The 22,142-nt window shown below is 35.1% G+C and overlaps 2 protein-coding genes and 1 non-coding gene across 4 annotated transcripts in view; all 3 read right to left on the bottom strand.

Moving 5' to 3' along the window:
* The window catches only part of LOC130050189 (monocarboxylate transporter 12-like), a 30,447-nt gene extending 25,186 nt beyond the window's left edge, over positions 1–5,261 (bottom strand). Inside the window, exon 1 of one of the 2 annotated variants that reach the window (XM_056149414.1) lies at positions 4,986–5,261. The gene's annotated coding sequence lies outside the window, so the exon portion shown is untranslated. Of the gene's footprint in view, positions 1–4,171; positions 4,356–4,985 lie in introns of those variants that run through there. The other variant, XM_056149415.1, reaches the window with a different exon arrangement.
* A 79-nt stretch (positions 5,262–5,340) lies between these two features.
* LOC130050190 (gamma-aminobutyric acid receptor subunit rho-2-like) lies at positions 5,341–22,068 on the bottom strand. The gene is made up of 10 exons (XM_056149416.1): positions 21,734–22,068; positions 21,295–21,376; positions 20,867–21,073; positions 20,380–20,505; positions 15,097–15,288; positions 14,724–14,978; positions 13,627–13,779; positions 11,412–11,597; positions 7,037–7,084; positions 5,341–5,578 (listed from the first exon to the last, which is right to left on the bottom strand). Exons 3-10 carry the CDS (start codon positions 21,068–21,070, stop codon positions 5,453–5,455), a joined length of 1,290 nt encoding a protein of 429 aa, XP_056005391.1. The 5' UTR covers positions 21,071–21,073; positions 21,295–21,376; positions 21,734–22,068; the 3' UTR covers positions 5,341–5,452.
* On the bottom strand, positions 16,229–16,301 carry Trnas-aga (transfer RNA serine (anticodon AGA)). Its single transcript has one exon. It is a non-coding gene; the product is annotated as a tRNA-Ser (tRNA).
* Positions 22,069–22,142: the final 74 nt, after the last annotated feature.

Below are 22,142 nucleotides of genomic sequence, written 5' to 3'. Positions count from 1 at the left end.
GATGCCTGTGTATACCTCTGTGTCCCAGATTCTGGTGACAGCAATACTGGGACGAACAAGGTCCAGTTATCGGAAGGGAAGGTTGTAATAAAGAAAATAAGTGTGTTAATGGCCAGACCTTTTGTTTTAAAGGGGAGGATATGTGCCTCCTGCTGTCAGAGAGCATTGGTTTAGGTGTGTGTAGGCGTAGAAGTTGGGGTTTTTTTTTGTCCCCATTCATAGATTCTTCATTGGCTGATGTAGAGTATCTCCATATTTTACGGGATAGTCATTAGTTCCTTATGGCACCTAATGTATGGGCATTAAGTTGTGTTCCTGTCAACCTGTAATATGTCGTGTCATTCCAGTAATGTTGTTCCGTTTCTGTTCCATGATGTGATGTCCCTGTCCATACATGCTGCTGATACTTTACCACGAAGAACCAGTCTAGTGTGATGTGAATACTTCTCATTACCAGCTCGTTGGAGTTATCGCGCTTTGATGACTCTTGTGCGTCATTGGTAAGAAAATGCTCAAATCTCGCGAGCAAGTGCGAGATTACTGGGACATAAACCGGTCATAGCACCCCCCCCCTTTTAAAAGTTAAAATACATGGTGTATTTTTAAATAAAATTACCATTAGTCAAACTGCATTTTTCAAATATTCTAACACTATCTTATTAAAGATGTTACATGTTTTTAAAACTCCACCACACCTATTTCAAAAATTCCAAACAACGATGTTCTCTGGACACCCAAGTCCATCAATATTTTGTAATTTTCAAATTAGCTTAGATGCAGTTTGGAAACGCATTAGGTGTGTTAATTAGTGTTATAAACGTCTTTAAAAAATGTAGTTTGGCATATACATGTATATAACTTGTTCTAAAATATGGAAATTGACGGGGGGGGGGGGGGGGTGGGTGTAGGGGGGGGGGGGGGTGTACGTGTACGATTACAAAGTCCATGTCATATGAACCTGTCCTAATTGTATGATAAAATAGAATGTCTTCATAGTCTGACAGAATAACTTTAAAAACATATTCATCACATTAATTACAAGAAAAGTTCTTGTGTTGGATGTGCATATAGGTTTTTCCCTTCACAGTTCTTCTTGCGATTGACACTTTATATCCGTCAGATTTGGCAAATATAGTAGCTTCTCTTCCTCACATAGTTTAATAAGTTCGTCTGTTTTCTTGTAAGAATAATCAATTCCTAAATTTGACTTTAGAATTTTAATCAGTGTTGTGGTTTGCAGTCGGTTATAATATGTATTCGATACCATAATTCATATTATGTATGCCTAAGTAATGTGTTTACATTATGTTGTCCCGGTAGCAGGACTTTACGCGCCTTTAATTTGAAGAGTTCCACTAATGGAAATGATAAGTATTGCTTATTAATTGTACAATTTCATGAATAGTTTAAATGTTTTATTATATAGGGTCAGGTTAAAAGTGAAATTTTGATGTAAATCATAGTGCAAAATTTACATTGCCTCATTTGCCTATTGCTTGTTGTTTGTGTAAACAACATTCAGGGGGATGGGTAATTATCAGAATTGGAGCATTCCTCCACAAAATGGGGGTGGGGTGTAGTGATTTGGAGGTTTAATTCTGTAGGAACAATCCACCTGAGGAGTTGCACTATAGCAGTGACATCAGAGAGCCGATAGCAGATTATCTTTCTGCCGTGCATGCTTTCCATCAGAACAGATAGGTATAGTTTTCTAGAGCTCTGGTTTTGTGTGTATTGTAAAATCTCTGTCATTCCTTGCCTTAATATTGTATTTGTTTCAATTAAATAATCTTATGTTATTTTGGCCAGAGGATCACTTTAACATTCCAATATTGATATATATATATATATATATATATATATATATATATATATAATAATAATAATAACCCAGTTACAATAACCAGTTGGCTTCTTCATTGCTATCAGGAATAGTTTTTATTGTACATGTAATAGACCTAGTTATGACCTGGTGAATAATTCTGTTTTACCATGTGATTTGTATAATTCTTAGGTGAAGAATAATATATATTGTGTGGTCTCTACAAGGACTAGCTACAATTCACATGATATATATCAAAACAATTTACAGACCTGCTTCAGCAACCAAAGCAGAAGAAAGATGTGAAAGAACACCCCCCCCCCCCCCTCCCAACAGTCTAAAACATGCCAAATTATTTCAAATTCACCACTATATCTAAAAGTTCCAATCATAATTGTTCTGCTAATGCAGATTAATTAAAGTAATATAACCTAATTATCCTCTAAGTGGAACTAAACTTATGAATTCTAGGGGGGCTTTCTTATTTCAATCTTTATTAAATTCAGACAATATATCTTATATATGCAAATTAATTTACTTGAAAGCCTCAATACAATAGAAAATGTACCAAAATACCAAGACAAGTGCACTTATTCTTTTAATACCTGTACGCTGAACTATATCTCTTGATGGGCGGTTTTAATATTTTTTTCTAATATGTAAAAGAATATTTTTAAATGCCTGTTGGTAAAAAAGTTCAAATCTTATTATCCAATGTTTTGGTGAATATCTGTACATGAAAATACATGGTGATACAATACCTTGCCATTAACAAGTTATACATGTCTGGAAAAACTCTTGATCATCAGGAAAAGTCATCAAACCAAACACTCACTGGGTCACTTGATAATTAAATGTGCATGTGTGTAGCATCAGAGTACAACCAATGTGCATACCTAACACAAGCACAACATGCCCAAACCCCAAGCACCATGGATGGGCACTGTAGACTTGATCTCTACCATGGCCAAAACCACTGCTTTAGGTGAATCTAATTAATGTCAGGGTAATTTATAGGTAAGCCCTTGTCTGTTCTTCACACACAGCAGTGAAGCATGCAGAATTGTCCCCTTACCGTGCTGTTGAATTTTAATAATGATTCATTGTAATCCTCCACTCGGGAACACATGATACATATCATGTTTATTCAATAGAAGAAGTACAATGTTTTTGGCAGCCAGTTTTTGTGTGTGTTTTTTTTTAAAGACATTCAAATAATAATTAACATCTGAATATTGCAATCAGTAAACACTTTTTCTGTGCACTCAGCATTAATGAAAACAGTCAGGTTTGCATATTCTGATTGTTACTTAAGTGTGACAACACGAGCATGTACAAATATATGCCTGCACTGAACAAAACTACAAGTCATATAACAACATATGTTAACAGATTTTGTTCAACAGAAATGCCAGGTTTCCAGGTTGAAATTATGTATGTAATTGTACATTACATAAGTTATTCTCATTACATAAGTGGTCAGGCATAGCCAACATAGAATGTAAGGGCTATATGCCTGTCCACTTCTCTATGAGCAACATCTGTGTATGAATGTTTTTGTACAACGAATAAATCATACATACTGATTTAGAAATCAAATGTAAACCGACAAATATTAAAGCTTAATCAACGACCATAAAAAGCTTGATCTCCATGTCAATATACACGATCCTTAATAGCAAGTCTCCTTCAAGGTCTTGGTCAGTGAAATCAAGCAAGGATTTCTCATTAAAGAGAAAGTATAAACTCTATACAATGAGAATTTAATTAAAGATATAAAACGTAATCACTTTAAAACTCTATCAACAAATTATTTGTACGATGTAGGATATATGATGTCAGAAAGCATGATATTCAAGACACTCTTCAATATGCAATACATAAAGGTTCAATAATTCCTAGACTATTTAACCAATCAAAGACTTTAAAACCCTCTCCAAAGTACATTTAAAATTTAAGGATTCAACCTGTACTGTGCATACAATTGCCAATTAATTTAAAGAATGTACATTATTTATACAAACAATTTACAACAATCTGTTCACGAATAGGATTTGTATTGCAAAAGTTTGAGACAAAGGTATATTGTAAGTACATGTACATCTTACAATATTTTTATGATAAGGTGCTATTATAAACTATCCTGTCTAATCTATATACTCATTAAACAAAAAATGCTGCTAAAGGAAGTTGTCAATCTAATTTTACAAGCAGTTTACAAAAATATTCAACCAATTCCCAAAATCCTCTTGGGTTCAGACCAAAGGTCGATTTCCAGTTTGTAGGTCAGTGTTCAGCTTATTAAGACTGTACCACCAACTGGCAAAACAGCATGATCTGGTTGCTCACCTGAAATGATCCTTTTCATCATCCTCACTCACACTTTTCTCTGTCAGTTATCCCTACACAACCATTATCCTAGTCTTTGGAAAAAGAGTATTAACAGAAACTTCCCTTTGTGTCACACTCGAGCACTGAAGAGAAACAGCTGACGATGACAATGAACGAAAAAAGAGCAAAGGTCAACCTGACATCCCACGTGACTAGGTTGTTTACAGCTGTCAATCATGTACCTAGCTCACGTCATTAGATGTGAAAAATGTTACAGTACTCGTACTTACTCCCTTCGTGCAAAATCATTGGTATTCAACGTTTCAATTAAACTTTCCCCCTCTCATTCCGTTCGATAAGAGATCAAATATTGACACCGCAGCATGCATGTGTTGCATACAATGATCAGTTTATCTCTTCTTTCATAACAGTTTTAACTACTTTTGTATTGTACGGTACAATCCATGACAGTTGAAAAAAGAAAGCTGACATTGTTATTCTTGGCAATGTACACGGGGTTTTACTAATAATTCGGAATGTCATCATACGAATATATACTTAATGGGCAGGATATTGAACATATTAAAACACAGATATTTTTTTTAAACATTCACGACGTTGCGAGTCCAAAAATATATTAAATAAATGATAACGCGAATACTTTGAATATTCCATTACATGCCACGTGTTTAAGATTTAAAACGAGACCTGAAATGCTAAATTTTACAAGATTTCACTATAAAACACTCAGTTTACACTTATACAATAGAAGAATCTAATTATTGGTTGCGTCCCTGGCAAAAGACAATACACATATTGCCTTGTGTATTACCTTGAAGCAATTCACATCCTCTGGCTTTGTTCATCCATGTTTTTCTTCATTCGCTTAACACTTCCGTCCGTGTCGTTAAACGTTGCATGCTGTTGACAGCCCCCGTGGGTATGCGTGGCTTGTTTTTAATCACTCAGTGAACGACGAACACGGTGCAACGGTCATTTCGCGTAACCTTTATTGCAGTAATTTTGCAATGTGGTACGTAAACGTATATTCTTTTTCTGTTATGATCACGTGATCTCTGACGTGAAACACGGAATCGATTTATATAACCAATAAATCTCAAAATGAGTAAAATGAACACAGTGCCAACAATATCGAGATTACTTTCTAGCAAATAAAGAGAAACAAATACGATCTTTCATCATTTAATAGATTTAAACAAATTTCACCCTGTCCAAAAAAAAAAAAACCCCAAAAAACAAACCCAACAACAACTATTCACTTGAGTCCTTAATGCAACGTCATCGGTAACGAGGTTCAAAGTAAGAATCCAGAGACCCCCTTCTGCGATCCATTTGGTACTTCCTTTTCCTTTTATTGGATCCCCTTGGTGGTGACCTTGATCTGTCCATATACTCTTTCTTCTCCTAAATAGTGTAAGACTTTATACTTAGTCAGAGATACTTTTAAAATTACTCCCAAAAGTCATCCTACTGCGATCAATATTTACGTAATGTTTTAAGATGTCATGTTTTTGCATTGAGTATCAAATATACTTTTTTTGATGATGTTGAGCAAATCCTGTGGAATTCATTAGGAAGTGTTTCACTTTTTGAGAATATGGCAGTGCAATAACACCAACACCCCCCCCCCCCCCCCCTTTTTTTCAAGTCAAAAGACAGATTGAAATTTAGATAGAAACAATGCCATGTGCTTCAACAGAACCAAGTATGGATTTCAGACAAAAGAGATCATGTTTTTATATTGCTATGCATTCTGATAAGATTCAAACTTATTGATATTTTGCAATTATCATTTGATATTTGGTAGGGCATTGGGTCGATCACCTCTGACCTGTATGTCAGCAATCTAAATTCACAACTCTCATGCCATTACATACCAATATTCAACTAAGCTGTCCTTACTGGAACTAAGAAACCTCCCACCAAGGGCAATTCCAAATTGGGCACATTAAAAATGACTACAGTTCCATGTGCTGCTTGGTGATTAGAAAATAGTCCACAAAACTATAAATCCCTCCAGAAAGTATTACAAAAGTAATTGTTACAGACATCTGATTCAACAGAGAGCATCATTATCTCATGAAAATTACATGTGTGAGGCTAAATCATATGCTGGAAACCCCATAAAAATATCAATATTTACCAGATTTTTACACTCCCTCCTCCAAAATAACAAGATGTGTTTTTGGAACACTGATGCCCCTGTATGGCAGCAATTTTTTTTTTTTTGTATGACAGCAAAGTTGATAACCGCTAAGTTTAAAGTTTTTCAAAAGTAGGTGAAACTCCAAGGTCAGAAGATCAAAATCTTTAGTATCCAAAGAAAGGACTTATCACAAAGGATAAACATTAGCTGCAGTAATGTAGCCCTCTCCGGTCTTTTTTTATTCTGATGTTTTGGAGATGGCTGCATTATTGCAGCTTGATAAACATGTGAAATATGAAACCCCTAGCACTAAATGTTCAAAAGTTATGACCAAGGCTCAAGTTTTTGTAGACAAACAGAAAGATAAACCAAAAAAAAACAACCCATGCATATACCCCTGAAACTTTAATACATGTACCTAATGGGGGCATACAAATCCTGAATCTGATGACTACAAAATTGATTTGGAATTCTCTTATGGAAAACAAAAAATCTTGCAATTAACCCTTACTAAATGTATGATTCAAATTTGATAAGAAGCACATCAATAATTCATGAAAATTCAATGCTATGAAATAAAAACTTCTTTACATGACAGACTGATTATACCCCCCCCCCCCCCCCCCACCCCACCCTCTCGTTTACATGTATATACTAATGGGAGTATGCAAAGGATGATTACATCAGAATGAGTATATTATATGAACTATTCTCACCTGATACAGTTTGTCCTTTTCCTTCATTTTCCATCGTCTTCTGGTTGCCTTTGAAAACAGATAACACAGATTTATATTTTAATTTCATGTAATGAAGCATTGAAGACTTGCAAATGGACGAAGGACATTTTCTAAAATTTTCCTGTATTGGGTGTAGGACATTTGCATGAAAGAACAAAATGTGCTCGTGAAACACGATCCCCCCCCTTCTGTGTGGTTAAGTTCATTTGTGGCAATTTAATGTTGATGGATAACCTTCACCTCTAGCAGTCACATATCAATTAACATGGAGATAGTAAGTGTAAGTATACTGAATATTTAAATATGAATTAATTATTAAATTCTACTGTTTGTAAGGAGACTATCATTATTATGTAAAACAATCTTTTGAGTTCTTATGGAAATCCAAGGTAGACAAAGTACAGAGGAATGTCATTACACAAGACTATCTTTCTGGAGGTTTGAAAATGATAGATCTCAATTGTTTCATTGTATCACTTAAATGCTCTTGCATCAAGAGGCTAACCAAAGGTACATGTAATTTGAATAAACCATGGATGGATTTTTTTTTGCTGTTAATGAGAATGACTTCCCTGTAAAACTATATGATTTTAGAGATACATTTGTGCTACAATACTTGTACAACAGAAACAATGCTTTTTGGGAACGAACGGTTTTGTTTGGGGGAACAAATGCTGAGTGGTTTGCACATGTGGTTTAATTTGTTTATTAACACCGACCATGCATAAATGACATTGATTTACCCAAGCGCAGGAAACCAAGTTTTTTTTTTTTTTACCTATATTCAGAAACCCTCGACCTACATGTAAATCGAAATCCTTAAAAGTTTTTGTTTATTTAGATATTAAAAATATATATACATTTGTTTAAAGATCTATCAAAAAATGCCAAAGTTCCAATGACTAGAAAGTGTGACTGATGGATGGACAGAGATTACAATAAACCTAAACCAAACCTTCAGGAAGTACAGATGCCCAATTAAAAAAACCCAACTAGATTTGTTGGTACGACACGAATGCCCCCGTCTGCAGTAAAATCAAATGTAGGAAATACATCAAATCATACATGTAGCATTGAATCAGAATGTGGTATTCAGATCAACGAACTGGAACAAAACTCAAATTCAATCTGTAACTCATCAAAATACTCATGCATACAAAAAATCAGTTCAAAATCTCAAGCTTTTTAGGAAAAAAGTCCGGAAAACTGGTCATAACGGTAATTTTTCTACATCAAAGGTGCACAACTCCATCAAAAATCAACGAACCAAAACAAAACTCAAACTCAATCTGTAACTCATCAATAAACATCTGCATACAAAAATCAGTTCAATATCTCAAGGCGTTTAGAAAAAGGTCTGGAAACTGGTCATAACAATAATTTTTCAATGTTAAAGAGGCACAACTCCATCAAAATCTGTATCTCATCAATATACACCTGCCTATAAAAGAAATCAATTCAATATCTCAAAGCCTTTAGAAAAAAAGTCCAGAAAACTGGGTGTTGCGGAAGGACAAACAAGGGTAAAACTAAATGCCCCAACCACTTTGTTGCGAGGACATAAAAAAAATACATGGTAAATATAAAAATTTTAAGCCCAATTTTTTGTGGTTTTTGTGTTTTCTCCGTCAAATTGTGTATTGGCCCAAATAGAAGTAACTAACATTCTCAAGCAAATATCCACTTTTCCTTCCTCTTTTTAGGGTGCAAATGTACAGACCCTGAAGCATGTACTACTACACCAGTGGAAAGGTGAATGAACGCTGCACAGTTTGGGAATGAACAGTTTTGTTTGGGGAACAAACACTGAATGGTTTGAATGAAACAGTTCTCAGCAAGAACAGAACTGTTCTGATCAAGAACAGAATGTAAAACTTAAACGGTACCAATTTTGATGCACCAGATGCGCATTTTGACAAATACTGTCTCTTCAGTGATGCTCAACCGAAATGTTTGAAATCCGAAATAACAATGAAGTTTTAGAGCTATTATAGGGAAAAACAGTGTGCCAAAAAAGTGAAGTCAAATTCATCTAAGGATAAGAGCTATGCGTGAGGGAGATAATCCTTAATTTTGAAACGCATTTCTAAATTTTATAACAGCAATTAAATATACATCCGTATTTTCAAGCTAGTAACGAAGTACTTAGCTACTGGGCTGTAGAGACCCTCGGGGACTAACAGTCCACTAGCAGAATGCTTTGAAATAGGGAGCAAATGGTTAACATTGAGAACTGAACTGTTTGGGCCAATTAGATTGGAATGAACGGTTTGGCCTTGATTTCAAATTTTGCATTTCAGACACTTTTGGTACTTTTCGTTTATACATAGACTTTGCTGGAAAGATAAAAATTCCTTGCCTAAATAAAAGATTAATTTAATTAAAATTCTGAAAATTCTGAAATGGAAGGATGGAGGATGAAAGTAAATTAATACATATATACAGTTATACAAGTCTTAATTTCCACATGGAGATATTTACATGTATTCAGTGTAATCAATAGAAAATAATTATCGCATTAGGTCATTCCAGGTCCAATTTCAATAATATTGACACCCTTAAGATATTATGAAATTTTTAGTTTACTTAATGCAGATGTTTTTTAAAGAGGAATTGTATATGTAATTACATGTATTTCTTGTAAACTTTAAATCAACCACTCATACATATGTAACGTAACTATACAAATGCACATTACAGTGTACATGTATATGAAAAGGTGCCTTAGGGACTCTGTGTCAATTCACCCATAGATTAGTGATACTATAGCAACTCCTAGTGTCTCAATCACTTCATACCTATTCTAATATGACACCACGACAGTTGTATAATACTAACAAGTACAGTCAAAACTGCCATAGCGACCCACTGTATTAAGCGACTCATTGATCCAAAGATTCCATTCGATGTTAAAAGTTACTTGTATTTGGCAACTCTACCTCTAAAATTAAATGAAAGATAAGTCATTGATGATTTTTTCTGAATAGATAAATCCTTTTCTCTACTATGAAATAGATAATGCGTCGTGGATTTTCCCCCCTAAATAATTGTTATCAAGTGTTGATAGTGGTGATGAATGGATGATATTTTGCTAAATGGCAATGAATCTTAGTTGCTTCCCCATTTTGCAAAATTATGTTTATAGAATTTGGCATTAGGCGGTAGGTATTGCATTGATATTGAACAGGGCTTGAAGCTAACTTTTTATGTCACCAGTCCAGTCAGACTAATGGGGTATAATTTCAACCAGTCCGCAGAAAATTTTACCAGTCCCACAGAGTTTTCCGGAAATATTAAACATATTTCGTTAATGTTATTAAAATGAAAGTAAACTCAATATGCCTCAGTCAGACAATATTGTAACACTTAAATGTGGGATTTATATTTACAAATCAGATTCGTCTCATATCTACAGATCGAAGCATGCCAAATGTGTGTATAAAATTTCATAAGTATATTTTCCAAAATGATGCTTTAGAAAATTAACCAGTCCCATCAGACTGACTAAAACAAATATCAGTCAGTCCGCCATACTTTTAACCAGTCACAGACTGACGGGCATATGTTAATTTCGAGCCCTGTTGAATTGTCTTATCTAACAAAATAATGCAACTTACATGTAGGTAATTGAATTCATTTTAATTTTCAAACATTTTCACCAAAACATGTCAAATTCATATTTGTCCAAGAGGTATACTACTTAAAATATATCTTTGAAATAATTTGATATTTTGTTTGTTTCAAAATCCCCTATCGACAAATTAAAAAAAATACTGCACAAATATTTTTTCATCAACAGTGACATTATTGTTATTTATTCATTTTTTGGTAAAGGAAAATCCATTTTCACACATTCACAATCTTTGGTGAAAGTTAATTTCCCTTTTACCCCAAAATAAAAATACATGTATGCTCTGCTGTGTCATGGTGAATAGGTAATTTGTAAAATTTTACGGATTTGGACAATAGAAAGTCCAGTCTTGTGCAACTTTTAAGATATTGTGTTGAATTAAGAGCAATTATTATTGTCTTCTTCCACCTCAACCAAGCGCCGTGTTGACTTACAATGACTGACTGACGCACAAGTTTCAAATGACCATGCGGGAACAAAATCTTTGAGGGAACAAATGGTTTTAGATGAGAACTGAACGCTTTTGTCTGGGAATGGAACGCTTTCGTCTGGGAGCTGAACGGTTTGAATGGAATGTTTTGATGCAGGCACAGAACGATTCTTGCTGAGAATGGAATGGTTCAAATGATGTAGTATTACACTTCAGAGTCTGTACTGCATCATAATACAGATATTGAGACATGACCCCTTTTTTTTCCCAGTTATAAAACTTCTTTTACTTACAGTGACAATGATGTAGATCCCAAAGATGATGTGGAAGAAGAGAAATATGATGAACAACCCTATGATGGAGTAGCGGTCATAGAGAGTAACCTCTGACACAGGGTATATTGAAGCCAAGTATTTCACGGCAGCATTCTGTGTGGCGTTCAGTGCAAGAAATATCAGAGCAGCTAATACATAGAGATCCTGCAAAAAAATTGGTGAATTACACATTATACAATTATCATATGATTTTCACATACATACATACATGTATATGAAGTATTTTGTGTGTGTTGAAAGAACTACATGTATGCATATAATATGGGTGTAATCTCGGCCCCCAAAATGATTGACTTTCAATTCTTTGAAGCAATGTTTACTTCATTCAAAGTTAAATCATTCCGATGAAGAGTACTAGTGTACTGTATGCAAAATTTTCTAATATATATTTGATCTATAGAAAAATGCTGTTGCTCCTAAGATATGACCTCAAATTTTAGCATTTTTAATTCAAAAGCATGCTTCTGTACATATATTTCCTTTCTTCAAATATAGAGTGCATTGAGGAATATCGATTTTAATTGTTTATAAATACTACATGTACATTCTCACTCAACAATTGAAGTATGTATTCGTTTTAAAATCATAATCTTTGAAGACCTGAATATACACAATTTTAAGGGACAAAAGCAAACTGTCCAAAAAAATTCAGGCACTACCTAGTGTACCTGTCTGCGCAAATTGTTTTCTTGCCAGGTTTTACCCGACTACTTATCATGTATTGCAACACCAGTGATGATTGTTTTCCTGCCATGAATGTAATAGCTACAACTGGGGGTTAAATTCCCCTGAATAACCAACTAAATAAGAGTGCATTAACAAGAGTTGTTTGCCTTTTCTAACTCATACAGAAAATTTTATTGAATATAATTTCCAATATGTCACCTAAAACTCTATACCATTTACTTAGCATATGTATTTAGGTAAGCATGAAAGGCAAAGATAATGAACAGTGATCAATCTCATAACTTCCACAAGGAATACAAAACAAGAGGTACTGTGAGCAATGCTCACTAAGAATACCCCCCACTTACCCCAATCTCCCAAAGTGTGTTGGTAATAGGTATAAACTACCTCTTTTCTGAGTGTAAAAAACAAATGGCATGACAAACCGAACCATATTGCTACTTCGATGTCCAGTGCACGTGACCTTTGACCTTTTGACCCCAAAATCGATAGGGAACATCTTCATCCCATGGGTAGTCCATATGTATGATATGGTGACTGTAGGTGGAAAGGATAACGCTTTAGAGCCCGGAAACCATATTGCTACTTCGATGTCCAGTGCGCTTGACCTTTGACCTTTTGACCCCAAAATCGATAGGGAACATCTTCATCCCATGGGTTGTCCATATGTATGATATGGTGACTGTAGGTGGAAAGGATAACGCTTTAGAGCCCGGAAACCATATTGCTTCTTCGATGTCCAGTGCGCTTGACCTTTGACCTTTTGACCCCAAAATCGATAGGGAACATCTTCATCCCATGGGTAGTCCATATGTATGATATGGTGACGGTAGGTGGAAAGGATAATGCTTTAGAGTCCGGAAACCATTGCGTCTATAGACGGACGGACGGACGGACAACCCGATTCCAGTATACCCCCCCACAACTTGTTGCGGGGGGTATAATAAAGAGTTGGGCAAACATGGACCCCTGGACAGACCAAAGGTGGGATCAGGTGCCTAGGAGGAGTAAGCATCCCCTGTTGACCAGTCACACCTGCAGTGATCCCAATATCTTGATCAGGTAAATGGAGTTATCCGTAGTAAAAATCAGTGTGCATATCATCCTAAATCTTGAAACTTTCATTAAACATCAATAGAAGGTACGTATACCTGACATGATTTTTTTTAAAATGAGGCAACAATTGAGCTTTTAGAAGTAATAATGTAAAAATGTAACATTTTAAAGAAAAGACTTATTGATCAATTTTATTGAAAAATGGCATGACCATGCAAGTTTTTATTTTGCAAATGTAATAAGTATTTGTCATGAAACTGTGTCAAGTTCAGTTAGCATGATGCAACACAACATGAACAAAATTAAAACACTTGTATTTAAAGTTTGTGAAGAAATGCTAAGATTATGCCAGACATTGTCTGATACCAAAAGTTGACTTCATTTTTCTAACAGGTACAAGGACAAATCTTGGATATTTGATAATACTCACCAGGTATGTTAGATAAGAAATGGTTGGCAGGCTTTGCTTGACCACAAGCTTAAATGCTACTGCTGTGAGGAAGAGAGTGATGTTGACCGCCAATCTGTCAGAGGAGTCTACTTCTATGGAGTAAGATGCAAAGGTCAGGGCAATGATGAGGAACTGTTAAAAAGTACACCAGTGTACTCATCATCAATTCATGTATATTGAATCAAACCAAACGATTTTTTGTAAACTATTTTCAAAACAGAGATGAAAGCATGCTTGTAATAAAAACATGATACATATATATTAAATACGAAATAAAGTAATTTTATTCCACAAAGAAACAAGGAAATTTAATTTGTTATTTACATGCACAATCCTTTATATTGCTGATCGCATACTTGTATCCAGTAAGAAAGTGAACATAGCTAATTAGCGATAACATTAAAGAATGTAGGAGCTATAACCTACATGTACATACACAAAAATTCTATTTCACTTTTACAAAATTGAAAAAATGACAGTGTTTTTGAACAATTTATGGAACCTCTAACATAGTCATGTTACAAAAGCAAAGTTTTGTGACATGTTAAGCCATCACTCCTTCATTTTGATTTATACAAAACTTTTATTTTTTTCCCCATAAAGCTAAACTATATAGAATTAACTATCTTTGGCAGTGGTCACTCAAAACAGTAATTTTCATCAACGCTTCATGGCTTCTATACTATATATGCATGAATATATTAGTTTCCTCATTTGTCATAAACTCCAGTTAATCAAAGGATAACTATCTTCTCATTAATTATTTGTGGCTATTAATGCTGATGTAACAGATGCAAACTATTGCATTGTCAGTAAGACAGATGTTTGCGGCAATTTAATCAGCATCAACAGTCACAACAAACGAGAACACGGTTGTTCCTATTCTAGTGCATTTTCGCATTTTGTAGCATTGTAACCCCCCATCACTCAATACATGCCTTGACTGAATAACTGTGGAGGGATACAAAAATAGTTTGTGATTGTTATTGCTGATTCAATAGTAAGAAACATCAAGTCATTAGAATACACATTTCATACTGTTACCATCCACAAATCATATAAGTACTAATACTTACAACAATAAATATAATGTTCCAGACAAAGTATCCGATTCTCCGTGCCACACGACACTGGACGTGAAGGATAGGATGTACTGTAGATCTAGCGTACTCAACAGTTGTCTCATCTCGATAGGTCTCCGTGTGGTTATACAGGCTCCACTCGGAGGCATCCAAAAAGGCTTTAGTGTTCACTGAACTTAGAGACTGCTGGTCCTCTAGCAATTCTATCTCCTGACTTGACTTCTCAGTGGACACGGAAATTGTCAGGTCCTGTGAATAGTTTGAATTGAAAGAGCAGACATACAACAAATGACTACGACATTTTATTGTCACATATTTTAGCTGCAGACATAAGGCCAGTATTTAGTATGTCTTAAAGCAAGATTACCTGGACATCTATTGGAAAGTGCTGTAGTTCTAAGTTTTCCTTGAAGAATGCTTTGAACCGCCACATAAGATTAACCAGAGGATAGTCAGCTTGCTTGTGAGCTATAGAATATTCTGCATGTTCTTCCAGGACGGAACCATCAACATTAAGAATGATTAACTTTGGAGTCCACATCATTATTGGGTCAAATACCTATTCAAAGAATGAATAAAATACCCATGCTAAGCCAAAATACAATTTTTTGTGATTCCTTTGTTTTTATATCTACAATAAAACATGCTTAAAGCAAAGTGTCGCGGACTAAGAATTTTAATTTGCTATAAACATGATATATTAAATTTGTTATATCCAATAAGTTTATCTTCAAGGAATGAAAATCACTTCACTGTAAGCATAAATCATTATAAGTGTGTTCATTGTAACCATGTTTTACTGTAGTTTGCCATTAAAGAAATGGAAAAATCAATGGGACAATGATGACACCATACATACATTTTATTCTACTTTGAGTATCATATGCATAAATATTCAAATTTACTTTTCATATTTAAGAAATTCTGAAATTTCAATTTTGAAAATACATGTACATAAGGGTATGAACTACAGTGTATAATGCTTCCCATCAGCATACTTCATGAACAGCATTAGTGCCTCATGAAAAGTGTGCCGGCGTTAAGCATTGCACTTCTTACTCTCATGTATTTTCAAAAATGATATTTAATTCTTTTATTTATACATTTCATTTCTGTTTCAATTCCCAGCCATTAAAGTAGACATAATATGTTTATCTGTATTCATATGTGCTTTGTTTACAACATGAGGAAATAGGCTATCATTAGAGTTTGTAGTGATATCAAAGGCAAACACATTATAGCATATTTGCAGCGTTATTACTCAAATAAGTGATATATAGATATGATGTATATGTTTATTTTTTCCCCAGTTATATCGTGCGTATATTTTATATACATATTTTATATTATGTTATCTATTTTTCTATTCTCTCATTTATCTGCCTGTGAATATGTTTTATACAGAACCACAATGTAAACTAAGTCATTTGTACAAATTGTGCTATCCTGTCCAAATAAAAGAATTTATTATTATGTAACAGGAAGGGAGAAAATGCAACGGACCAGACCGGGATTCGAACCCGGGCCCCCTGAATCTCTAGTCAGGTGCTCTACCAACTGAGCTATCTGGCCACCGGTGATTGAACCCGGCTGACCGCTACATTCCTCCCTCCTTAAATGTCTTCACACCTGAAGACATCAACCCAGGATCTTTATCCCCTGGCAGGAATTTTCACCTGTCGGTTCCAGGGGCTGGTCTACGGCACCAAATGTAACAGGAAGGGAGAAAATGCAACGGACCAGACCGGGATTCGAACCCGGGCCCCCTGAATCTCTAGTCAGGTGCTCTACCAACTGAGCTAACTGGCCACCGGTGATCGAACCCGGCTGATCGCTACAATTACATTGGAAATGTAAATATTTTGAAATATTTTTCGTTGCCAAATTTATTGGTTGGATGCATGTGTTAGAGGCCAATGGGCCTCAAAGCTCACCCTAGTCAACCAAGTTCTATTGTTCTCCAAAAGATTTTCTTTTACCCACTTTACTCCCATAAAAAATTTTGAACACATATCATGACCCCCACCTAAGCTAAACAGGGTTATGACATAATCCAACTTGAATCCACACTAGAAACTAGAATGAGTATGGATGAGCTTTAGATCCTCTTTGTAAAGACTAAAACTAAATCAGGCCCTATCAGTTTTTTCTTTTGTTACGCTGATCCTTTATTATAAAAAGCTTCAAATGATTTCATTTGTTGATGTAGCCATATTAGATAGTCAGTTAATTCAAACCTCATTGATTATTGTATTCATAATTATCTGATATGAGGTATGGATTCGGTCTTCATTCATCACAAACACAAATCATTAATATATACAAGAGGCCCATGGGCCACTTTGCTTACATGAATCACCTTGGCCCTGTTGTTGACTAAATCTTGAGAAGAAGATTTTCAAAGATGTCACCCTATATATTCCCATATAAAGCACTTTGATCCCCTATCGTCCCCCTAATGTAGCCTCACCCTACCCCCCAGGGACCACTAACTTAAGAAATTTGAATCGGCACAACCTGGGAATGCTTGCATATTAATAATAAATTTGATTAATAATCATGGCCCTGTTGTTCTTGAAAAGAAGTCTTTTAACGATTTATCCTATACATTCTAACATAAAACTTTGACCCCTATTGTAGCCCCATCCTATCCCCAAGAGTCATGATTTGAACAAACTTCAATCTGCACTACTTGGGGATGCTTGCATATCAATATGAGTATTCATGACCCTGCTGTTATTGAGAAGATTTTTCCTATATATATTCCCATGTGCAACTTAGATATCCAATTATGGACCCACCCTACCCCTGGGGAGCACAATTTGAACAAATTTGAATCTGTACTACCTGGGAATGCTTGCATATCAATTTGAGTCATCATTGCCCTGTTGTTCTTGAGAAAAATATTTTAAAAGATCCATCTAAAAATACACGTATATATTAATCCCCTTTTTAAAACATTGATCCTCTAGTATGGCCCCATCCTATCCCTGGGGGGAATAATTTGAACAAATTTAAATTTACACCACATGTATGTCAGAAAATATCCATATAAATTTCAACTTTTCTGGCCTAGTGGTTCTTGAGAGAAAGATTTTTAAATGACCCCACCCCATTTTTATTTTTTCTTGATTATCTCCCCTTTGAAAGGAGCATGGCCCTTACTTTGAAAAAAACCTCTTGAATCCCCTTTAGCCAAGGATGATTTGTGCCAAGTTTGATTGAAATTGGCCCAGTGGTTTTTTAAAAGCTGCCACAAATTACTTTTTACGAATTCTTGATTATCTCTAGTTCAGAAAGGGCATGACACTTCATTTGATTAATTGATTGATTAATTGATGTTTTCTGCCACACTCAACAATTTTTCAGTTATCTGGTGGCGCCCATTTTTTATTGGTGGAAGAGAGAACCCAGATACAATGTACCTGGGAAGAGACCACCGACCTTCCGATAGTAAACTGGGAAACTTTCTCACCGGCGCGAGGGGGATTTGAACCCACGCCGACAGAGGTGAGATGCTGTGTGATTATGAGCGCGATGCTCTAACCACTCGGCCACGGAGGCCCCCCACTTCATTTGAACAAACTTGAATCATCTTTACCAAAGCATGCTTAGTGCCAAGTTTAGCTGGAAAAAAAACCCAATGGTTCTAAAGAAAAAGTCAAAAATGTTAAAAGTTTATGCTCCGACAGACAGATGAACAGATTGACGCTTGACAAAAAGTGATTAGAATAGCTCACTTGAGCTTTCAGCTCTTGCGCCAACGGGGCCCCCCCCCCCCCCCCCCCCCCTCCCCCCTAAATCTGCCACTGAGTATCTTGGGGAAAATATGTTAGGAAATTTTTTATATTAAATTTTTGAGACAGTGATGCAAGAATACAGCAATAGAATGCCTCAATAGTGCACAATTTTTTTTTAATCAACTTTTTATAAGGAATGGATCTGTCTGTACTTCTCTGGTCTGTCCCATTATTTTCCAAGAGATCTACAGATCTGCAGCTAATATTGTTGCCACAGCCTACCAACTGTGGTCATGGTTTGAACTTGCACTACCTGAGGATGCTTGTATATACATGTAAATATGACTTATCAAGGTCTTTTCATTCTTGAAAAGAAGATTGTTCTTATATATCCCTGTGTATAACTGATCTGCTAAAGTGGCCCCATCCTACCCCCCTGGGCCATGACTTGAACAATTTTGAATCTACATTCTTTAAAGAAACTTTCACTTACAAAAGAGTGACCCTTCATTAGAATAAATCCTCTTTCCCTCCAAGAATGCTTTATGACAAGTTTGGTAGATATTGGCCCTGTGGTTTTAGAGAAAAAGTAAAAAAGTGTTAAGTTCAGAGATGGACTGTGAGATTGACAAACAGATGCCAAACAACAGGAGATCATAAAAGCTCACTTGAGCTTATAGCTCATCTGAGCTAATAAATGCTTGTTCAAGTAGATCGGAAAAACTATATGATTACACACACCCTTTCCAAGATCTATTAAATACATGTACATGTACCGGATTATAAAATAAGTACAATCAAGAGAAATCAGAAATATTCCGAATGAATAGACCATTTTGCGTTCACCGTGCACTCTGCGTGCGTTCACCATTTGCTCACTGTGCGTTCACCGTTCAAGTGGGAAAGTAGAATGTTTCAGGGACTGTATATATATTCATTTAGATAATCAGTGAGTGAAATCATAAAACCACCATTATGGTTTAGTCTATTCAAAATTAATGAAAATGGAAAAAGTGTATATTCATTTAGAAAACCATGAATTAACAAGTTCAGTATTATTGGAAACCCAATAGGCTATTCAAGGTAATGCACTTATCCCAAATTTGTTCAAATGAAGGGTCAAGACCCTTTCCAATGTTAGATGATTAATAAATATGGTGGGGTGTCAAAGAAATCTCAAAAAAACTGTGAACCAGAAAAGCAAAAATTTGTAAGAAAGCTTCCTTATTTAATGATTTATTTGATTCCATCAATAAGCCTTGGGGCCAAGGTGGGGCCACAATCAGTTGCATCCTCATGTAGAGTACAATCAAATTTCTTCACACTATGACCCCAAGGGCCAGAAGAGGGGTTTGAGGATTTATATAAAAAAATTCTTTTAAAATCTTCTCAAGATACAACATACAATCACATATTTGTATTTCATGAGACAGAAATTATTGATTTTTTAAATTGAATATTTAATATTGATTTAAGGATGTATGCTACGTACACCAGAGAAATTTGATATGGATGAAAAGTGGAGGATATGTACAACAATATTTTGAAAGTGAAAACTTTCAAATTTACTTTATTTAGTCAAAAAATGCAGTTTTAGTAGAAACCAATCTGAAACAAAATTTAAAACCCCTGCTGGATTCGACCCCATGATCTGCAGTTCAGCAGTCAAAGTGCTAATCTACTTAGCTACTCAGCTAGGCGATGATTTTTGAAACGAATAAACAAGTATTGCTGATATCTATATTTTCATCCATGTTTTAAAAGGAAGTCAGCCATTATGATGATGTAGAGTACCTCCTTAATCAATCATTTAATAATTGATGGTGGTCTTTCAATTATTATTTCCAATAATCCGTTATGAAAATTTTAGTTTCAGTTGACAGTACATACACTGTATGTATTTCACTTACTTTCTCATCTTCTTTGATCAAGGGTTCTTCCCACTTGGCTTGAATGAAGATCTCTGATTGAAACTGCTGGTCTACTGTGTCAATATCGTTGATTTTCATGAAAGTCAATTTTATTTCAACTGTCACCTGAAGTAAACTTAATGTAATCTACACGTTATAAAGAACTTTACAGCAGATAACTACTGAAGAATTAGCATTATAGAACTTCAATTTCTTATTGTATACCTTACTTTTTATTAATTTAAAAACTACTGAAATTATCCAGGGCCTGCATTACGTAAATACCAATAATTGTATCATCATCTCTTGTGACCTTCATCTTTGGCTGTGAATTTTGCTTCCTTTGACCGTTATTTACAATCTGTTTATCTGAATAACTTTTAAGATTGTAACATTGCAAGATTTTTAAGTAACAATTGTGAAGTATTATCTAAAAATGTTAATCAATATCTAGCCTATAAGTCATAGAATCAGACATTACACCTACCTTATCCTTTCTTTGAGCTGGACTACTTGTGGAGAGGACTGATGCTAGCCCTTGTGTGCTCTCTGATTCACTTGATAATTCTAACAGTCGACCAAGGAGTTCATTATTTTTATCAACGTTGAGAGACAATACTTTCAATATTTTGGATAACTTTGACTTGTCTTCTGAGGTATCTTTAGAATTTATTGTCTCTACAGTGATCATGATCTGTAATAAATGTTTACTTTAAAAAATAAAACCCACAGGTACTAAGTTATCTATCCATCTCCATCCATCTACCTAGAGAACTATATATTATTTTTTATACACTATAAGATATTTTACATATATATTTCACAGGAAGAGATATTAATACAGGCATATGATATATAAAAAGTTCATTAAAAACGCAGCAAGTTGTGTTTCAATGAAATCGATTGTATATTCACCTCTGCCCTTTGTCCAGGAAGCGCTGACCAGCACTTGGTTCGGATTCCGGGCTTGTGCCACGTTATTTATCCCGTGAAAGTCCTACAGCAAAATTCTTAGATCAAGTTCGTATAAAATTTGCAGATTCTCGTAATAGATTTTCTGCATCATGCTACGTTCATATAGTTTTGATACTGTACATATATATTCATGATAGCATACAACATTATTTAATAAGTATTGCAAATTATTCGTTTACCGCATTAACGGCGAAATTCTTTTCGAAGTAGGCCTAAGCTATATTACCAACCACACATTTTGAAGGACATTGTGTATACCAACTACATCAACAAAGAAATCGTGCACAACTTCTCGGGCCTAAATTCTGACAAGCAGAAATACAGCTTTTTCGACTTTACCGATAAGGCCCGTGAAGTTGTTAGAGCAAACAAAACCTACTTTTTGGGGGGCGACACTTCTTCAAAAATAAAAATCGTCTGCAATACAGCCGGATATTATTTTTCGGCTATACTACTAAAACCGTTCCGGTAAAATATCCGAATATCCATCCTATTCTTTTTTCTTTTCTTCTTCTTCTTAACAAACATAACATTACTAGACGAGTATTCTAGACTAGTAAGATTCAAAATTTTGTGAAAGAATTTTCTACCAATTATAAGTATCCTGACTTTTAAATTATATGTACCACGGTATTCGATGCATGAGGATCTTAAAACTTTCACATTATCTACGTAATAATAACTACATGTATATTGCATTTATAATGGTCAATACCCCCCCCCCCCCTTTAATTAAAAAAAATGGGGTGGCAGTGGCGTAGCTTCCATTGAGGCAGCTGCCTCGGTAA

Source organism: Ostrea edulis, chromosome 9 (genome assembly GCF_947568905.1).
Source record: "Ostrea edulis chromosome 9, xbOstEdul1.1, whole genome shotgun sequence".
NCBI classification, from domain to species: Eukaryota; Metazoa; Mollusca; class Bivalvia; order Ostreida; family Ostreidae; genus Ostrea; species Ostrea edulis.
The sequence above is the reverse complement of the archived record's forward strand: the minus strand, read 5'-3'. Positions and strand labels throughout refer to the sequence as shown.

What these genes read in the sequence shown, in the direction of transcription:
- LOC130050190 (XM_056149416.1), bottom strand. Translation starts at nt 21,070, where the DNA reads ATGATCACTGTAGAGACAATAAATTCTAAAGATACCTCAGAAGACAAG. An exon ending in TTTCTTATCTAACATACCTG is followed by an intron (nt 11,598 to 13,626) that starts GTGAGTATTATC and finishes ATTTTTTTGCAG; the next exon opens with GATCTCTATGTATTAGCTGC. An exon ending in AAAAGGACAAACTGTATCAG is followed by an intron (nt 5,579 to 7,036) that starts GTGAGAATAGTT and finishes TACACTATTTAG; the next exon opens with GAGAAGAAAGAGTATATGGA.